The sequence below is a fragment of the Drosophila rhopaloa genome, unplaced genomic scaffold, assembly GCF_018152115.1.
Source record: "Drosophila rhopaloa isolate 14029-0021.01 unplaced genomic scaffold, ASM1815211v1 contig_47, whole genome shotgun sequence".
NCBI classification, from domain to species: Eukaryota; Metazoa; Arthropoda; class Insecta; order Diptera; family Drosophilidae; genus Drosophila; species Drosophila rhopaloa.
This window is the reverse complement of record NW_025335142.1, coordinates 3,166,037-3,178,447: the sequence shown is the minus strand read 5'-3', so window position 1 is coordinate 3,178,447 and position 12,411 is coordinate 3,166,037. Positions and strand designations below refer to the sequence as shown.

Sequence of the window (12,411 nt, the reverse complement as noted above, 5' to 3'; positions counted from 1 at the left end):
GCATGTTATTGACGGTAAGCTTAAAAGTATTTTATAAGCTGGAAAAACATATGAAATTTTTCATTTAAGACCTACATTTATCTTACAACTTTAAAATTTAAGGGGGAATTCCAAAGTACTCACTTTCCTCAGTTTTCTACATGGGTAGAGTCCGTGCTTAAATATAGTATTAAAATATGTTTTCAAGACCACCTTACTCTGGTCTCACTGGCCACCCAGCCTGCGGTTTGTTGTTGCAAAAAAGTGTGTAGGTCGCCGCCAGCGATCGAATAATTTAAAATTCCAATCAAATTGGATAATTGGGGAGTTGCAAAAACCTTAAGCTTTTCTTCGGGCACCTGGTGAACACTTCCCGCTGAGAATACAGGCCACAAACTGGGTTTACAAGAGCCACTAGAAATTCGCACAGACTGGAAAATCAATCACCCGCTACATCTGTGTGTGTGTGTGTCTTTGTGAGGCGGCTGCACTTAATTAAAATTTAAGTCAAGACTAGACAACCCATTCAAATTCGGAGTCTTCGCGGGGCGTTGGCTTTCACTCGACGACGAGGGCACCTCGATAAGGCGACCCAGTGAAAGCTGGCTAAGATCTCTTTGTTCAAGGTCGTTGGCAGCAGGAGGAGCGGTGCATCATCATAATGGCCATCAGCTTTGAGAAGAATCGGTCGCAAATAGTGGCCGCCTGGAAGGATGTGTTGAACGACAAGAGCGACACGAATTGGTCACTTTTTGGATACGAGGGTCAGACCAACGAACTCAAGGTAGTGGGCACCGGCGATGGCGGCGTTGAGGAGTTGAATGAGGACCTAAACAGCGGCAAGATTATGTATGCCTTCCTCCGCATCGAAGACCCCAAAACTGGCCTCAACAAGTACTTACTCATCAACTGGCAGGTGAGTCAGTCAGATTGGTTTATCTTATCGCAGTACGCACAATCTAACTATTGCCCCCCTTTTTTTTAGGGCGAGGGAGCACCTGTGCTTCGCAAGGGCACCTGTGCCAACCATATCCGCGACGTGTCTAATCTGCTGTCCGGCGCCCACCTTACCATCAATGCACGCAACGAGGATGACATTGATCTGGAGCGGCTGCTTAAAAAACTGAGCACCGTCAGCTCTGCCTACAGCTTTAAGGAGCCGCGCGGCGCCATGGAGGAACAGAAGGCGCCGGTGGGAACCAACTACACACGGGTCATCCCCACGAAGGAGCTCAACGCCAGTGTTATGCAGGACTTCTGGAAAAAGGAGGAGGCCGAGGAGAAACTGCGCCAGGAAGCAGAAAAGGAGTCCAAGCGGTTGGAGGTACAGAAGTTGGAGCAAGAGCAACGCAGTCGGGAGGAAAAGGAGCATAAGGAACGGGAGAAGCTGGTCATAAGCACCACTAAGCTCCAGCCGGCGCATGTTCCAATTAAAACGTAATCACAAACTTCAGAAAGTCACTTAAAATGGATAGTAAATACTTTGTTATTTCAAACAGTTCCCCACAACCACTTAGTCCTGAGAAAACAGCACCGGGATTTGCCAACAATCTAACCGATGCGGAGCGCATGCGTCAGGCGAGGAATCAGGAGGCCCGCGAATTGATTGGCTCGCGTGTGGGAGCTGCCAAGGCCATGTTCACCAAGCACACCAGCGAGGGCCAACTTCAGTCCAAGTGAGTGTTTACCTTTCTCCTAATCGAATTAAAATAAAACTACCACTTTTGCTCCACAGACTCAACACGCAACCGCCGGCAAAACCGGCTCGCAATTCTATTGCCCAGCGCATTAATGTCTTTAACCAGAATCAGCCTCAAGATGCATCTGTGCCTTCACCACCACGCGCTGTGTCCCCTGCCAAACCGCTGCCCGTTGAGGCTTCTGTAGCAGTAGCCCCTGCTCCTATTCCTGCTCCTGCTGCTGCAGTTTTAGTAGCTGCTCCAGTGGCTGCCGAAGTTGTCTCCACAATAGCCGAAGTGGAAGAGACTCAGCCAATAGACGACCTACCACTGGCCCACGAAAGCGAGCAGTTCTCGACCATCAAGAGGTCGCCTCACAGTAAAACCAACTCACTGCAGTCGCAGTCTCCTGACGAGACCACTTCCTCCAATGAGACAGACACCGCTGTGTACCAGGATCAGGAGGAAGAAGTCCGCACCAAGGTGTCGGTCACCGTGCAGCAATCACAGTCGGCCAAGACGGGGGGCCTCAGCACTTTGGAAAGGAATGCCTGTAATTAACGCATAATATGACACTAATCCGACAATTTTTTAACGCTTTTATTTTTCAGTGACGGATTTGGTAAACGAGGATGATTTTATTTGCCAGGAGACCCTTGGCGACCTGGGACTGCGAGCCCGAGCCCTGTATGATTACCAAGCAGCCGACGAGTCGGAGATCACCTTTGATCCGGGCGATGTCATTACGCATATCGATCAAATCGATGAGGGATGGTGGCAGGGCCTGGGCCCTGATGGAACCTATGGACTGTTTCCGGCAAACTATGTCGAGATCATCAACTAGGGATCGCCCCAAGTGCCAAGCAGCTGGGACACCCTTTTGCTAGATATCTTCACCAACGCAGCTAGCCTCTATACTTTGGATCCGGACTATTGCTACTTAAACACTTTAACCCTACTCTTGAACAATAATGCGATACACCTAAAGGAGACTCAACGATGACTAAATGCGACTATAAGATTTTTATCGTACATCACGCGTCTGTTTTTTATCTACATACATATTATATAACGTATATTCCATGCCACATATGCGACCCATTCATACGTTGTTCCCATCTGTAAACATATATTATATCATTGTTTGGCCTCGATAGCCGAGGCCGTGTTGCGTCCTTTTAAAATGTTTCGTAAGATACATACAGAGTAACCACTTAGTCAGTATTTAAGGCCCGCTCCACTCCCTATCCAGGGTTCTTTTGTATATGTATTATTGATTGAGATTTGTAACCTTTTCGATAATAAACTTTGATATTTGTGCAACAGAAAGAAAAATATGTGTTTTATGGTCAACAATATCTACATTTATTTTCGCATTAATTAGTAGCATAAATAGTTATCATAGTTCTTCTAGACCTTTGTTTAACAATTCACCTGCAGCAAAGCCGTGTGTTTGGATGCGGTGGCTGTGGCAAGCAAGCGCGATTGCTGTAGATTTGTATGAGATCATACGGCGGCTTGCTGCCCATTGCTGCTGCCCCTCGGTACAATTTACGTATAAAAACTGGACTCAGGTTCAAAAATATCCTCATGGTGATCTCTATTCGCTTAAACATAATCAGCTCTTTTAAGTTAGGGACAACTATCGTTGCCAAATCGTTTTCGTTCTGTTAACTTCCGAATTCTATGCAGGCACTTTTTTTCAAAATTAATTTCCTTACTAGCCTATAATCTATGCTGTGTGTGTGTGGTTTGATGAGTGGGTGATGAGATTTGCGTGTTTTTTAAGTGGGTGTGCTTCTACGAAATACTAGAAAAGATTCGTCGCCAGCTCCTCTTATTCACATTCACATCCACATCCAATTCACTTTCACTTTGAATTCAGTAAAACAAAGTCTCTCGCTGTCCTTTGATGAGTCGCGGGATATCGGCACTCGCCTCTTTTTCCGCCTGTTGTCACTTAAATTTGGTTAATTTGCGTAGCTGCTTCGAAACGGTCGCCTTGTAAAGGCGCTGTGTTCATCATTCCGACGTCGTGGTGGTTGTCTCGGTCTGCGCGGTGATCTGAGCTGATTCTCCCGGGGCAGCGGGCTCCTCTGCGATGGCTTCGGGAGCAGCTCCTCCTTCCACTACAGCACTTGGTGGCGGCGGCAGAGGGATGGGCTCCTGGATTTTCGTAGCATCCTGTGGCTGTGGAGTCACTGGCTCCGCAGAGGCTTCTGGGGCAGGAAGTGCACCCGTATCCACGGCTTCGACTGGGGTGGCAGTGGTAGCTGCTGCTCCTGACGCCGCCCTAGCGTTCTCCTCGGCCTTGGCCTCCAGCACATTTATGGAAGCCTGAATGCATCTGCAAGAGGAAATCATTGGATTAGGCATATATAATGGAAAATTTGAACAGGCTGGACATACTTGATAGCTTCCTTTCGGGCCAGGCGAATGCTGTCCTTGCCGTTTGTATCGATGGTGTCCAGCTTGAGCAGGTTGCGGGTCAGCATCTCATCCAGGTAGGCGTACTCCTTCTCCTGGCGCGTTCCCTTGAATTGCTCCACCTTGCCCATCAGCTCGAGCACGTCGCGTTGAATGTCCTGGATTTTGTTGATCGAGTTAAGGGTGTGAGGTGTCTGTGGCGGTAATCCAGCGGCTCCCTCAACTGGCGCCCCTTGGTCAGGATGTGCTTGCTGGGTATTCAGTGGCGTGGGCCTCTGCTGTTGTGGTGCAAAATGAGCCTGTGCCTGCGCCTGAGCCTGAGCGGCCTGGGCTTGGGCTTGGGCACTGGGCGGAGCGTTCTGGTTGGGTATCTCCTTGTGGGCATTGATGATCGGCTCGGTGCGACCCTCCACGAAGATGGGTATGGTGCGGACATAGGTGCCACCCGGTGTCTGTGGGGCTGGCGGCGGGGTCGGCTGCTTCTGTTGGGGATGCGTCTGCTGCTGGGGCGCATAGTAGCTCTTGAACTGCTGGCCTTGCACGGGCGGACTGGTCTGGGTGCCGAACTGTTGGTGATGTGCTCCTGGTTGCTGCGGCTGCTGCTGTTGCTGCTGGTAGAGTAGATTCTGCTGCTGCTGCTCTGGCGGAGGGGCGGAGTGGGAGCGCAATCCCTGATCCTGCTCGGCGGCACTCTTGACGCCCATGTCCACGGTGTTGCGTAGTCCGTGCTGGTTCAAATTGGCCGATGGGGCGCAGTCCACCTCCGATCGGCCGGCCGGATCCTCCGTCTGGATGGCAGCATCACAAAGACGCTTCGAAGGCGACTGCGGCACCTGTGGCTGAGGGGATCCCACGTAGACTGGCTGCTGCTGGGGCGGCACAGCGTACTGGTAGTGCTGCTGAGGATGCTGCTGGGTAAACTGCGCCTGCGGTTGCTGTGGGGTATACTGCTGCTGCGGCTGCTGCTGCTGCTGGGGAACTTGTCCCGGACCAGAAGCAACTCCCGGGCCACGTCTTACTCCAAAACCATCAGGGATATATTGGCGGAACTCCGAGGGAAGCCGATTGAAGAAGTCATCATCGTGATCCATGTGATTGTTGGCTCCACTGGCCATTCGTCCTCGCCGGCCCATCGTCGAGAACCGGGGGAATCCAAAGTCTGCGTCGTCAAAATAGGATGAAAAGTCATCGTCAGCATTGGATTGGGCACTGGGACCGTGCAAACTGCTCCGCTTACGTGACTCGCCGAAGCCGGCGAAGGGATCATGCATCCTGCTCAGGTGCGAGCGCGGGAACATGTTGTCCATGTCCATGTTCGGTTCGAATCCAAAGGTCGGCTGCAATCGGAAGAGGAAAAACCAATTAGAATTAATGGTATATGCACAATAAAAAATATCAAGTCGATATCATATCAACAATTTTATTCTATAGAGATAAATTAAAAAGGCATAATAGAGCATCCGATTACGTGACCAAAAAACATACTTGGAAGCCCAGCACTGCACTATGAATTTGAATATTTTAAATAAATATCATATAATAAGAAAATAATAAGAACTTTTTTTCCGTGCAGGAGTAGTGCAAATTGTTCGGCTCGGTGGGCGAATTGTTTATAAATAACAGGGTGAGTCAGAACCCCATAGACTGGGTGTGAGTGTGGGCAAACAAGTGATGTCAATTGGCAGTGAATGAACAGCTGTTGGGGAGCGGAACAGTCCGATCTCCGAACCTTACCTTTTGCCTGCTCAATTTGTTTACTTTTTCAATGAGCACTGGTCGGCAATTATTTTCGCTACAAGTGTAATTCTACGAGAATTCCGAGTCTGTCCGTCTGTCTTTTCGTTTTTCAGCGATTGTTTGCTTTTCCGCTCGGTGACGTGATGCACTGCGTCCGATTGTTTGAATGCGAATGAGGCGAGTCGTCGGCGAAGAAGGCCTTTTAAAGCGAATGTCGCCCACTCTCGAACCCGCTGGCTCATTCTGGCCACTTCTCGCAGTTTCTACGACTCTCGAGAAGTCTCTGCCTTTGAGTCTCTCCTAAAAGGACGCTCTCTTTGGTCTCAATTGACTGAGTGGACTTGTGGAAGTACTGTGAATTAAGCCTATCGAGAACTTTAAATATGATAACTTAGTACAGAGCACACTCATAATAGTGAACTAACCAAATCCTCTGCATTGAATTCGATATACAAATAGGGATAACAAATGATGTTCACTTTAAAAATAACTAACGATTGTGTTAATTGTTTTACAATAGCCTTCAATTAGTAATATCAATTTATTTGTTTGGTTACATATATGCACACTAAAAAAAAAAGGTATTCTCGTACATTTTCATGATCCAAGTTTTGGTGAGACTGTTACAGTGTGTTTAAGAACTATATTTCTTGAAATAACATTTTTTGAGGCTGAGTTATATTTAATTTACATAAAAAGGTTTGAATAATATTTAATAATATTTTATAATATTTTTATTTTATTTTTAAGGTAAATAAACGAGTAATAGTTTTTTTAATTAAATTAGAAAACTTTTAAATATTTCATTCCACCCTTAAAACCATTGTCCATTTAAAGAATTTCGCTAAAATGTATTACACTTAATATCTTAAGTCAAACTTAACCTGTATCTACTGTACACTAACTCTGTGATGACGTTTTTATATAGTCAACGTCACCAACGCATAGAAATGTGGCCCCCGCGTTGGTTAAGAGGTTGAGCAACCAAAAGACACCCACGCTTCCCATTAGACAACTGGCTTGCTTCCACCGATATGCGCACATATGGAGTGTCATTATGTATTACTGTGCGGTGCTCACCTACAGCGGAAAACACGTATACGCACAGACTTCGGTCGAGAGTCAAGAGCGGCAATAGAGCGATATTTCTACTGGGAATCGGCGCCAAAATAGAAAAAACGAGAGCACTGGCAGAGCTACGCGTCCATTAGCTTGTGTGTTTTCTTCTAGAAATTTTCAAATATTTTCTGCTGTTCGTTCGTGATAGATTTGAATTGCTGGTCATTAGATTAGGCCACAACAAAACAGCTGTACTTTACTTGTCTCTGGTAAAATTCCGCACGCGTTGCGGCATTAATCATACGTAGCGTTGGCCAGCTGAAGAGAGCTTGACACGACATCAGCCCCAGAAACTTAGCCATCCTCCCAGGCAGATTTTAGTAGTTTATGCCCAGTAGGTCAACAGAGTGTGCACACACACTTGACACACTGCACCCACCCCTTTCGCACAAAACCCCCTTTTTTGAGATAGAGGCATTTATGCAACCACACTGACTTTGTTCCATTGTTTTGTACTCATACTGCGATTTAGAGAGTTTACAAAATGCCCAAAGCCAATGCGAAATTTAATTTGAGAAAAGTAAAACAAAAATGGGAAATATGCTGTGTCATAGCACAGTGAATAAATAAAACTTAATCACGTTTTCAAGGAATAAAAATTTTTGTACATTAATGTTAATGTTCTGAAAATGTAAGCTTTTAAAGCCTCATCCAACTAAAATCTAGCCTAATAAAACACTTGGTATGGTCGGTTTCTTATTGTGAAATATTAAGTTGATTGTTCTCGAAGTGCTAATCCAACTAGTGCTTTACTAGATGATAGGAATTAATTGACATGGAGGAAGTTAGCCTAAGATTTGTCGTTTACTTAAATAGTAGATTGTAGGCGCTTAACCCTCAAAAACAACTAGCAGAAGGGTTGCTCTTTGCAGTTATTTCATTAGTTTATTTTCAATGTGTTTGTTTATTATTTATTTGACGTTCCGGCAATATTCATTGATCAATACAAACTTTAGTAATAATATGTTTTGAATATTCAGTCCAAAATAAATCAATACAATTATTGCACACAAAATACAAGGGTATAGAAACTACTGTTGGACCAGTTAATTAAAAACAAGAAAGGCAAGCTAACTTCGGGCGGAGCCGAAGTTGATATACCCTTGCAGAATACTCTGTAAATTATATTCTCCAAAATTATTCATATGATGCATTCTTAATACTCATAAAAAATCCCAACATCCTAACTTTAAAAACACCAAAGTTATGGCATTTTCAATCCTTCAGTTATATGGAATCTATAAGATATAGTCGGCCGATCTTTATGAAATTTGGTAGGTCGGATTGATTGGCGAAAAATTAAACCCATAGATAATCCCAACTTTCTAACTTTACAAACACCAAAGTTATGGCATTTCCGATCGTTCAGTTATATGACAGCTATATGATATAGTAGCCTGATATGGCTCGTTCCGACTTATATACTACCTGCAATGGAAAGACAACTTTTTAAAAGTTTCAAGCAGATAGCTTCAAAACTGAGGGACTAGTTTGCGTAGAAACGGACGGACGGACAGACGGACATGGCTAGATCGACTCTCCTGGTGATGCTGATCAAGAATATATATACTTTATAGGGTCGGAAATGTCTCCTTCACTGCGTTGCAAACTTTTGACTGAAATTATAATACCCTCTGCAAGGGTATAAAAATAAATGTTAAACAACACTTTATAATGCTTAACCTTTTTTATTAAATTTAGAGGTTATAGGTCTTTTTTTTTAATTCCATCTCCGAATAGACATTTTCTTTTTAAGAAATTTAATTTCTGTCATGTTCCAATTGACACCCTGTTTCGATTTCCATTCAACTGCTTCCCGTATGAGAATCTCCCCTGTACTTGAATTGCCACACAGCTAGCGAACAACAAAAACCATGACACTCATACAAATATGTCCCAGCTATGCGATCGAGGTTGGATCGAGGGGACCTGGAGGGGGCGACCTTGCCAGGCGCCAACCTTGGGATCTCTCGTCGCTCGTCTGCCACCCCCTCCCGCTGCACCTACTGCGCCGTACAACCGCTGGCGGCCACTCACCTGAAAGTGTTGCTGCTGCGGCTGCTGATTCGGGGGAACCTGCTGGTGCTGCTGGAAGTGCTGCTGCTGCTGCCTGGGCGATCCGTAAGCGTTCTGGTGGGGGCTGCTGTGGAACTGTGGATTCTGTGCCGCCTGCTGCGGTGATCCATAGCCACCTCCGACGACGTACTCCCGGTTAACGGGTATATTGACTCCGGGTCCTGCGGGCGAACCATTGCCACCGCCGGCGGGATTGCTTTGCGCCTGATTGGCTGCCATCACAGTGGGCTTCATTGCTGATTCCCTGGGCAAAAAACCGTATCCGTAACCGTACCGCTGGCCACTATAACCGCTATAACCGCTATCGAATCGAATCCGCCGTCGTCGTCTCGCTGCGTAGCGACAATTTTTAATTTATTTCCTTTTGTTGATACTTGGCTGTGACTTTTCGTCGGCGACTACTTGTCGTGCCAGTTGTTGAGATTAATTTTTGGACGCGGTGGGGGTAGGGGGTTTCCGTGGGGTTTTTGGGGGCTTGGGGGGGTGGCGCGGGCTCACCTTGAGCGACGACGACGCGTGCGAATAATACCGCTTTCTCGTATGTTCCTGGCAATTTAGCTCCTGCTGCGGTCCGGAGTGTGATGTCACTTTTGGCCACACTTTCTAGCTGCCACTTTTTTACTTCCACTTTGCTTTTTAGCTTTTTAGTATTTCCGCTTGCTCGCTCGCGCTCTCTTTTGGCCCTGCGCGTGTGTCAGTGTGTGTGTGAGTGAGTGTGGGTTTTCGGATTTCTATATTCAATTTAAAATATATATAGATTTTTTATTTTTGCACATTGCCACTCGGATTTGTTGTTGTGTTTTTGGGCCACGCATATGCACACGGGCGTCCTCACGCTGCCAAAGTTTCTCGTCGACTGAGCGGCATCGCCAGTTTCTGCTGGCCATTAGCTCTCTCTATTCGCCCCACTGTGGCGCTCTCAGACAGCGCTCTCTATTCACTCTCCCCGCCGCACTCTCTCCCCCACTCTCTTGCTGTAGGCTTTGCTTGGCTTCTACCTGCATTTCAGCCGTTCTCCTCTCTCTCTCCGTCAATTTGAAGCCTTAATTGGTAAATATTTAATACTGTCTTACGGATACGGATACAGCTCTCCCGGTCACTCTCTTACCAACGCTCTCTCTTTGTGCACTGATCACGGCCCAAGATACACACACATCAGACTTATAAATAGACGTCCGCTAGAAAGTTGGCCGAAAGAGAGAGAGCGGCTCTCTCTGAGACGAATTCCTCGGCAGTCGCATGGCTTCTAGAATCTGAATCTGTAAGCCACACTGCAAAAAAAAAAATGAGATAATGAGGAATGTAAAGGCATTACATATTACTTTTAGGCAGTTTGAAATGTGAAAAGATCAAAATCTTAGTTAATAAGCTAAACTATTAAATTAAATAAGAGCTAATATGATTCATTTTTATAGAAACTTTGCGCAACGCCTAAAACGAAAATAAAATGTGTTCTTTCTCGAATAATTTTAATGACACCTATTACATAAAGTGTCGAGAGTAAGGAATAGAATTTAACATATGTATATATTATATGATAATCAATTTAATAACACCAGCCTTTAAGCTTTAAATGTTTCATATGTTATATCGTAATTTGTTAATCTAAACTTATTTATGAACAAATGTTAAAACTAATTTAAAAATTTAATAGTCATAGGATAACAGGCTTTTGTTAATGTATAACACATTGTTTATATTAAAATATCCAAATGCGTACGGATTTGAACCCAGACTTTTGTCTCTCTCATTATTTGACCATTTTGATGTAATATCGACTCGATATTATCGCTCTTCTTTTTTCCTGTGCACTGGGACCGCCTACATACAACCACTGCGTCACTAACGTCCAATAGCAACAACAACCAAAAAAAGAATCAAAAACAAAGGCAACGGCAAAATCAGCAGCGTAAACAGTTGTCATCGCCCACTGACGAGTCTTGTTGAGCGGCAATCAATCGATCAATGACTAACGATCTGTTGCCACAGCTCCCCCGCACTGAATACCTTTTCGTGTTTTTCGCAATATATAAAAGTACAATGTGCAGTAGCGACAGAAAGTCTTCTGCAGTCAACTGTTATCGCTTAATGATCAGCTGATTGCCGCCAGTTGTTTGGGCCAACTGTTTACTCCACATTATAATGGACTATTAGTCACTCACGCCACAAGCATTTTCATCAGAATGCCAAAATTACCCATACGCACTGTTGCGGCCAAACAAATAAGAGCAAGATCGAATTCGTTTTTCTAATTTGTGAAATTTTATAGATAGCTCTGGTTATTTTATCATCTTTTAAAGGGCTTTCGGTCTGAACAATTTTATTTCATTGATTAACACATATTAATGGAGAATTGAATTCTTGTACATTGTAAAAACTTAACTTTTAAAGTAAAGTATGATTTTCACCATTATAAGTGCCTTAAATTTTAAAATCGAATTATTTTGATATTACTATTTTTACCTCAGCTGTGACTATAGATCCGAGTTCATATGCATGCTCTTGTGTATAATCGGACTGCCGGCGGCGACACGCCCACCCATCTTTATCCGATAGATGTATTTTCCAAATATTTTCTCGGTGTTTGGTCGAACAACTGCGTCGCTAGAGCATATAAAGCCGAAATAATTCATAATTAAATATTGCACATCTCTTAATACATACAAGGTATACATATTTCATTATATACAAACGCTTTTTATTGTTATAAATGCCTAAAAGATACAAAAGCGAAAAGCAATGCGGGGAAATTAAACTCATGTTGCAGTTCTGCGTTTTTCTCAGAAATTGCATTTCAAAAACATTCAGCACATTAACCACCACTGCTAAAGAAATTTTATTACAATTTAAAGATAATTTAATCAAATCACCCCTTTGTTGCAATTTACTTTGCGATGTAGGATAATGTAGGGTATCCCACACAGTCTTCACTAGTATTTCAATCCGATCCATTTATGGCTCTACAAATGAAATGTAAGCCGTCAAAACAAATCGCATTGAATGAGTCAGTCAAAAGCAAGTGTTTATTCTGGCTAAATATGCTGACATCCCCGATTCCCATATCAAAGTGAAACAAATATGAGTTTCACGTTTGGAATTTGAATTTAATACTTCCCAAGAAATGTCTAATCTAAAAGTAAAGCGTCCTCTTAAGCGTTTTATATGATTTTTTTTAGGAAATTAATTATTCTTGGTAACATAGATATGTGGGATAAATTTTAATATCTGATCTACTTTAGAATTTAATGTTATTATAGGTTTTTAATGCCTCTAAAAATTCTGATATTTTGAAGTTGTCTTTTTCTATTTATTTTCTAAGTTGTTAATGACTTTTCATCCCATTGTGCTACTACCATATAGTACTCCATTACCGTTAATATCGAACCTTGGCTCA

The 12,411-nt window shown here is 44.0% G+C and overlaps 2 protein-coding genes across 5 annotated transcripts; one reads left to right on the top strand and one right to left on the bottom strand.

Annotated features, from left to right (window-relative positions):
- Positions 1 to 212: 212 nt before the first annotated feature.
- On the top strand, positions 213 to 2,987 carry LOC108047044 (drebrin-like protein). The gene is made up of 5 exons (XM_017127083.2): positions 213 to 895; positions 965 to 1,416; positions 1,479 to 1,655; positions 1,715 to 2,211; positions 2,270 to 2,987. Exons 1-5 carry the CDS (start codon positions 641 to 643, stop codon positions 2,500 to 2,502), a joined length of 1,614 nt encoding a protein of 537 aa, XP_016982572.1. The 5' UTR covers positions 213 to 640; the 3' UTR covers positions 2,503 to 2,987.
- Positions 2,988 to 2,999: 12 nt separating this feature from the next.
- LOC108047043 (BAG domain-containing protein Samui) lies at positions 3,000 to 9,880 on the bottom strand. 4 transcript variants are annotated; one of them, XM_017127080.2, is made up of 4 exons: positions 8,979 to 9,880; positions 5,323 to 5,422; positions 4,068 to 5,244; positions 3,000 to 4,005 (listed from the first exon to the last, which is right to left on the bottom strand). In XM_017127080.2, the coding sequence occupies exons 1-4, from the start codon at positions 9,249 to 9,251 to the stop codon at positions 3,681 to 3,683; spliced, it is 1,875 nt and encodes a 624-aa protein (XP_016982569.2). In that variant the 5' UTR covers positions 9,252 to 9,880; the 3' UTR covers positions 3,000 to 3,680. The 4 variants fall into 4 exon arrangements, with proteins under 4 accessions (XP_016982569.2, XP_016982571.2, XP_016982568.2 ...); XM_017127082.2 differs by lacking the exon at positions 8,979 to 9,880 and adding an exon at positions 5,820 to 6,383; XM_017127079.2 differs by having other exon boundaries at positions 4,068 to 5,422.
- Positions 9,881 to 12,411: the final 2,531 nt, after the last annotated feature.

What these genes read in the sequence shown, in the direction of transcription:
- LOC108047044 (XM_017127083.2), top strand. Translation starts at nt 641, where the DNA reads ATGGCCATCAGCTTTGAGAAGAATCGGTCGCAAATAGTGGCCGCCTGG. An exon ending in GCGCATGTTCCAATTAAAAC is followed by an intron (nt 1,417 to 1,478) that starts GTAATCACAAAC and finishes TATTTCAAACAG; the next exon opens with TTCCCCACAACCACTTAGTC. An exon ending in CACTTTGGAAAGGAATGCCT is followed by an intron (nt 2,212 to 2,269) that starts GTAATTAACGCA and finishes TTTATTTTTCAG; the next exon opens with TGACGGATTTGGTAAACGAG.
- LOC108047043 (XM_017127079.2), bottom strand. Translation starts at nt 9,251, where the DNA reads ATGAAGCCCACTGTGATGGCAGCCAATCAGGCGCAAAGCAATCCCGCC. An exon ending in CGCAGCAGCAACACTTTCAG is followed by an intron (nt 5,423 to 8,978) that starts GTGAGTGGCCGC and finishes TTCCGATTGCAG; the next exon opens with CCGACCTTTGGATTCGAACC. An exon ending in GCCCGAAAGGAAGCTATCAA is followed by an intron (nt 4,006 to 4,067) that starts GTATGTCCAGCC and finishes TTCCTCTTGCAG; the next exon opens with ATGCATTCAGGCTTCCATAA.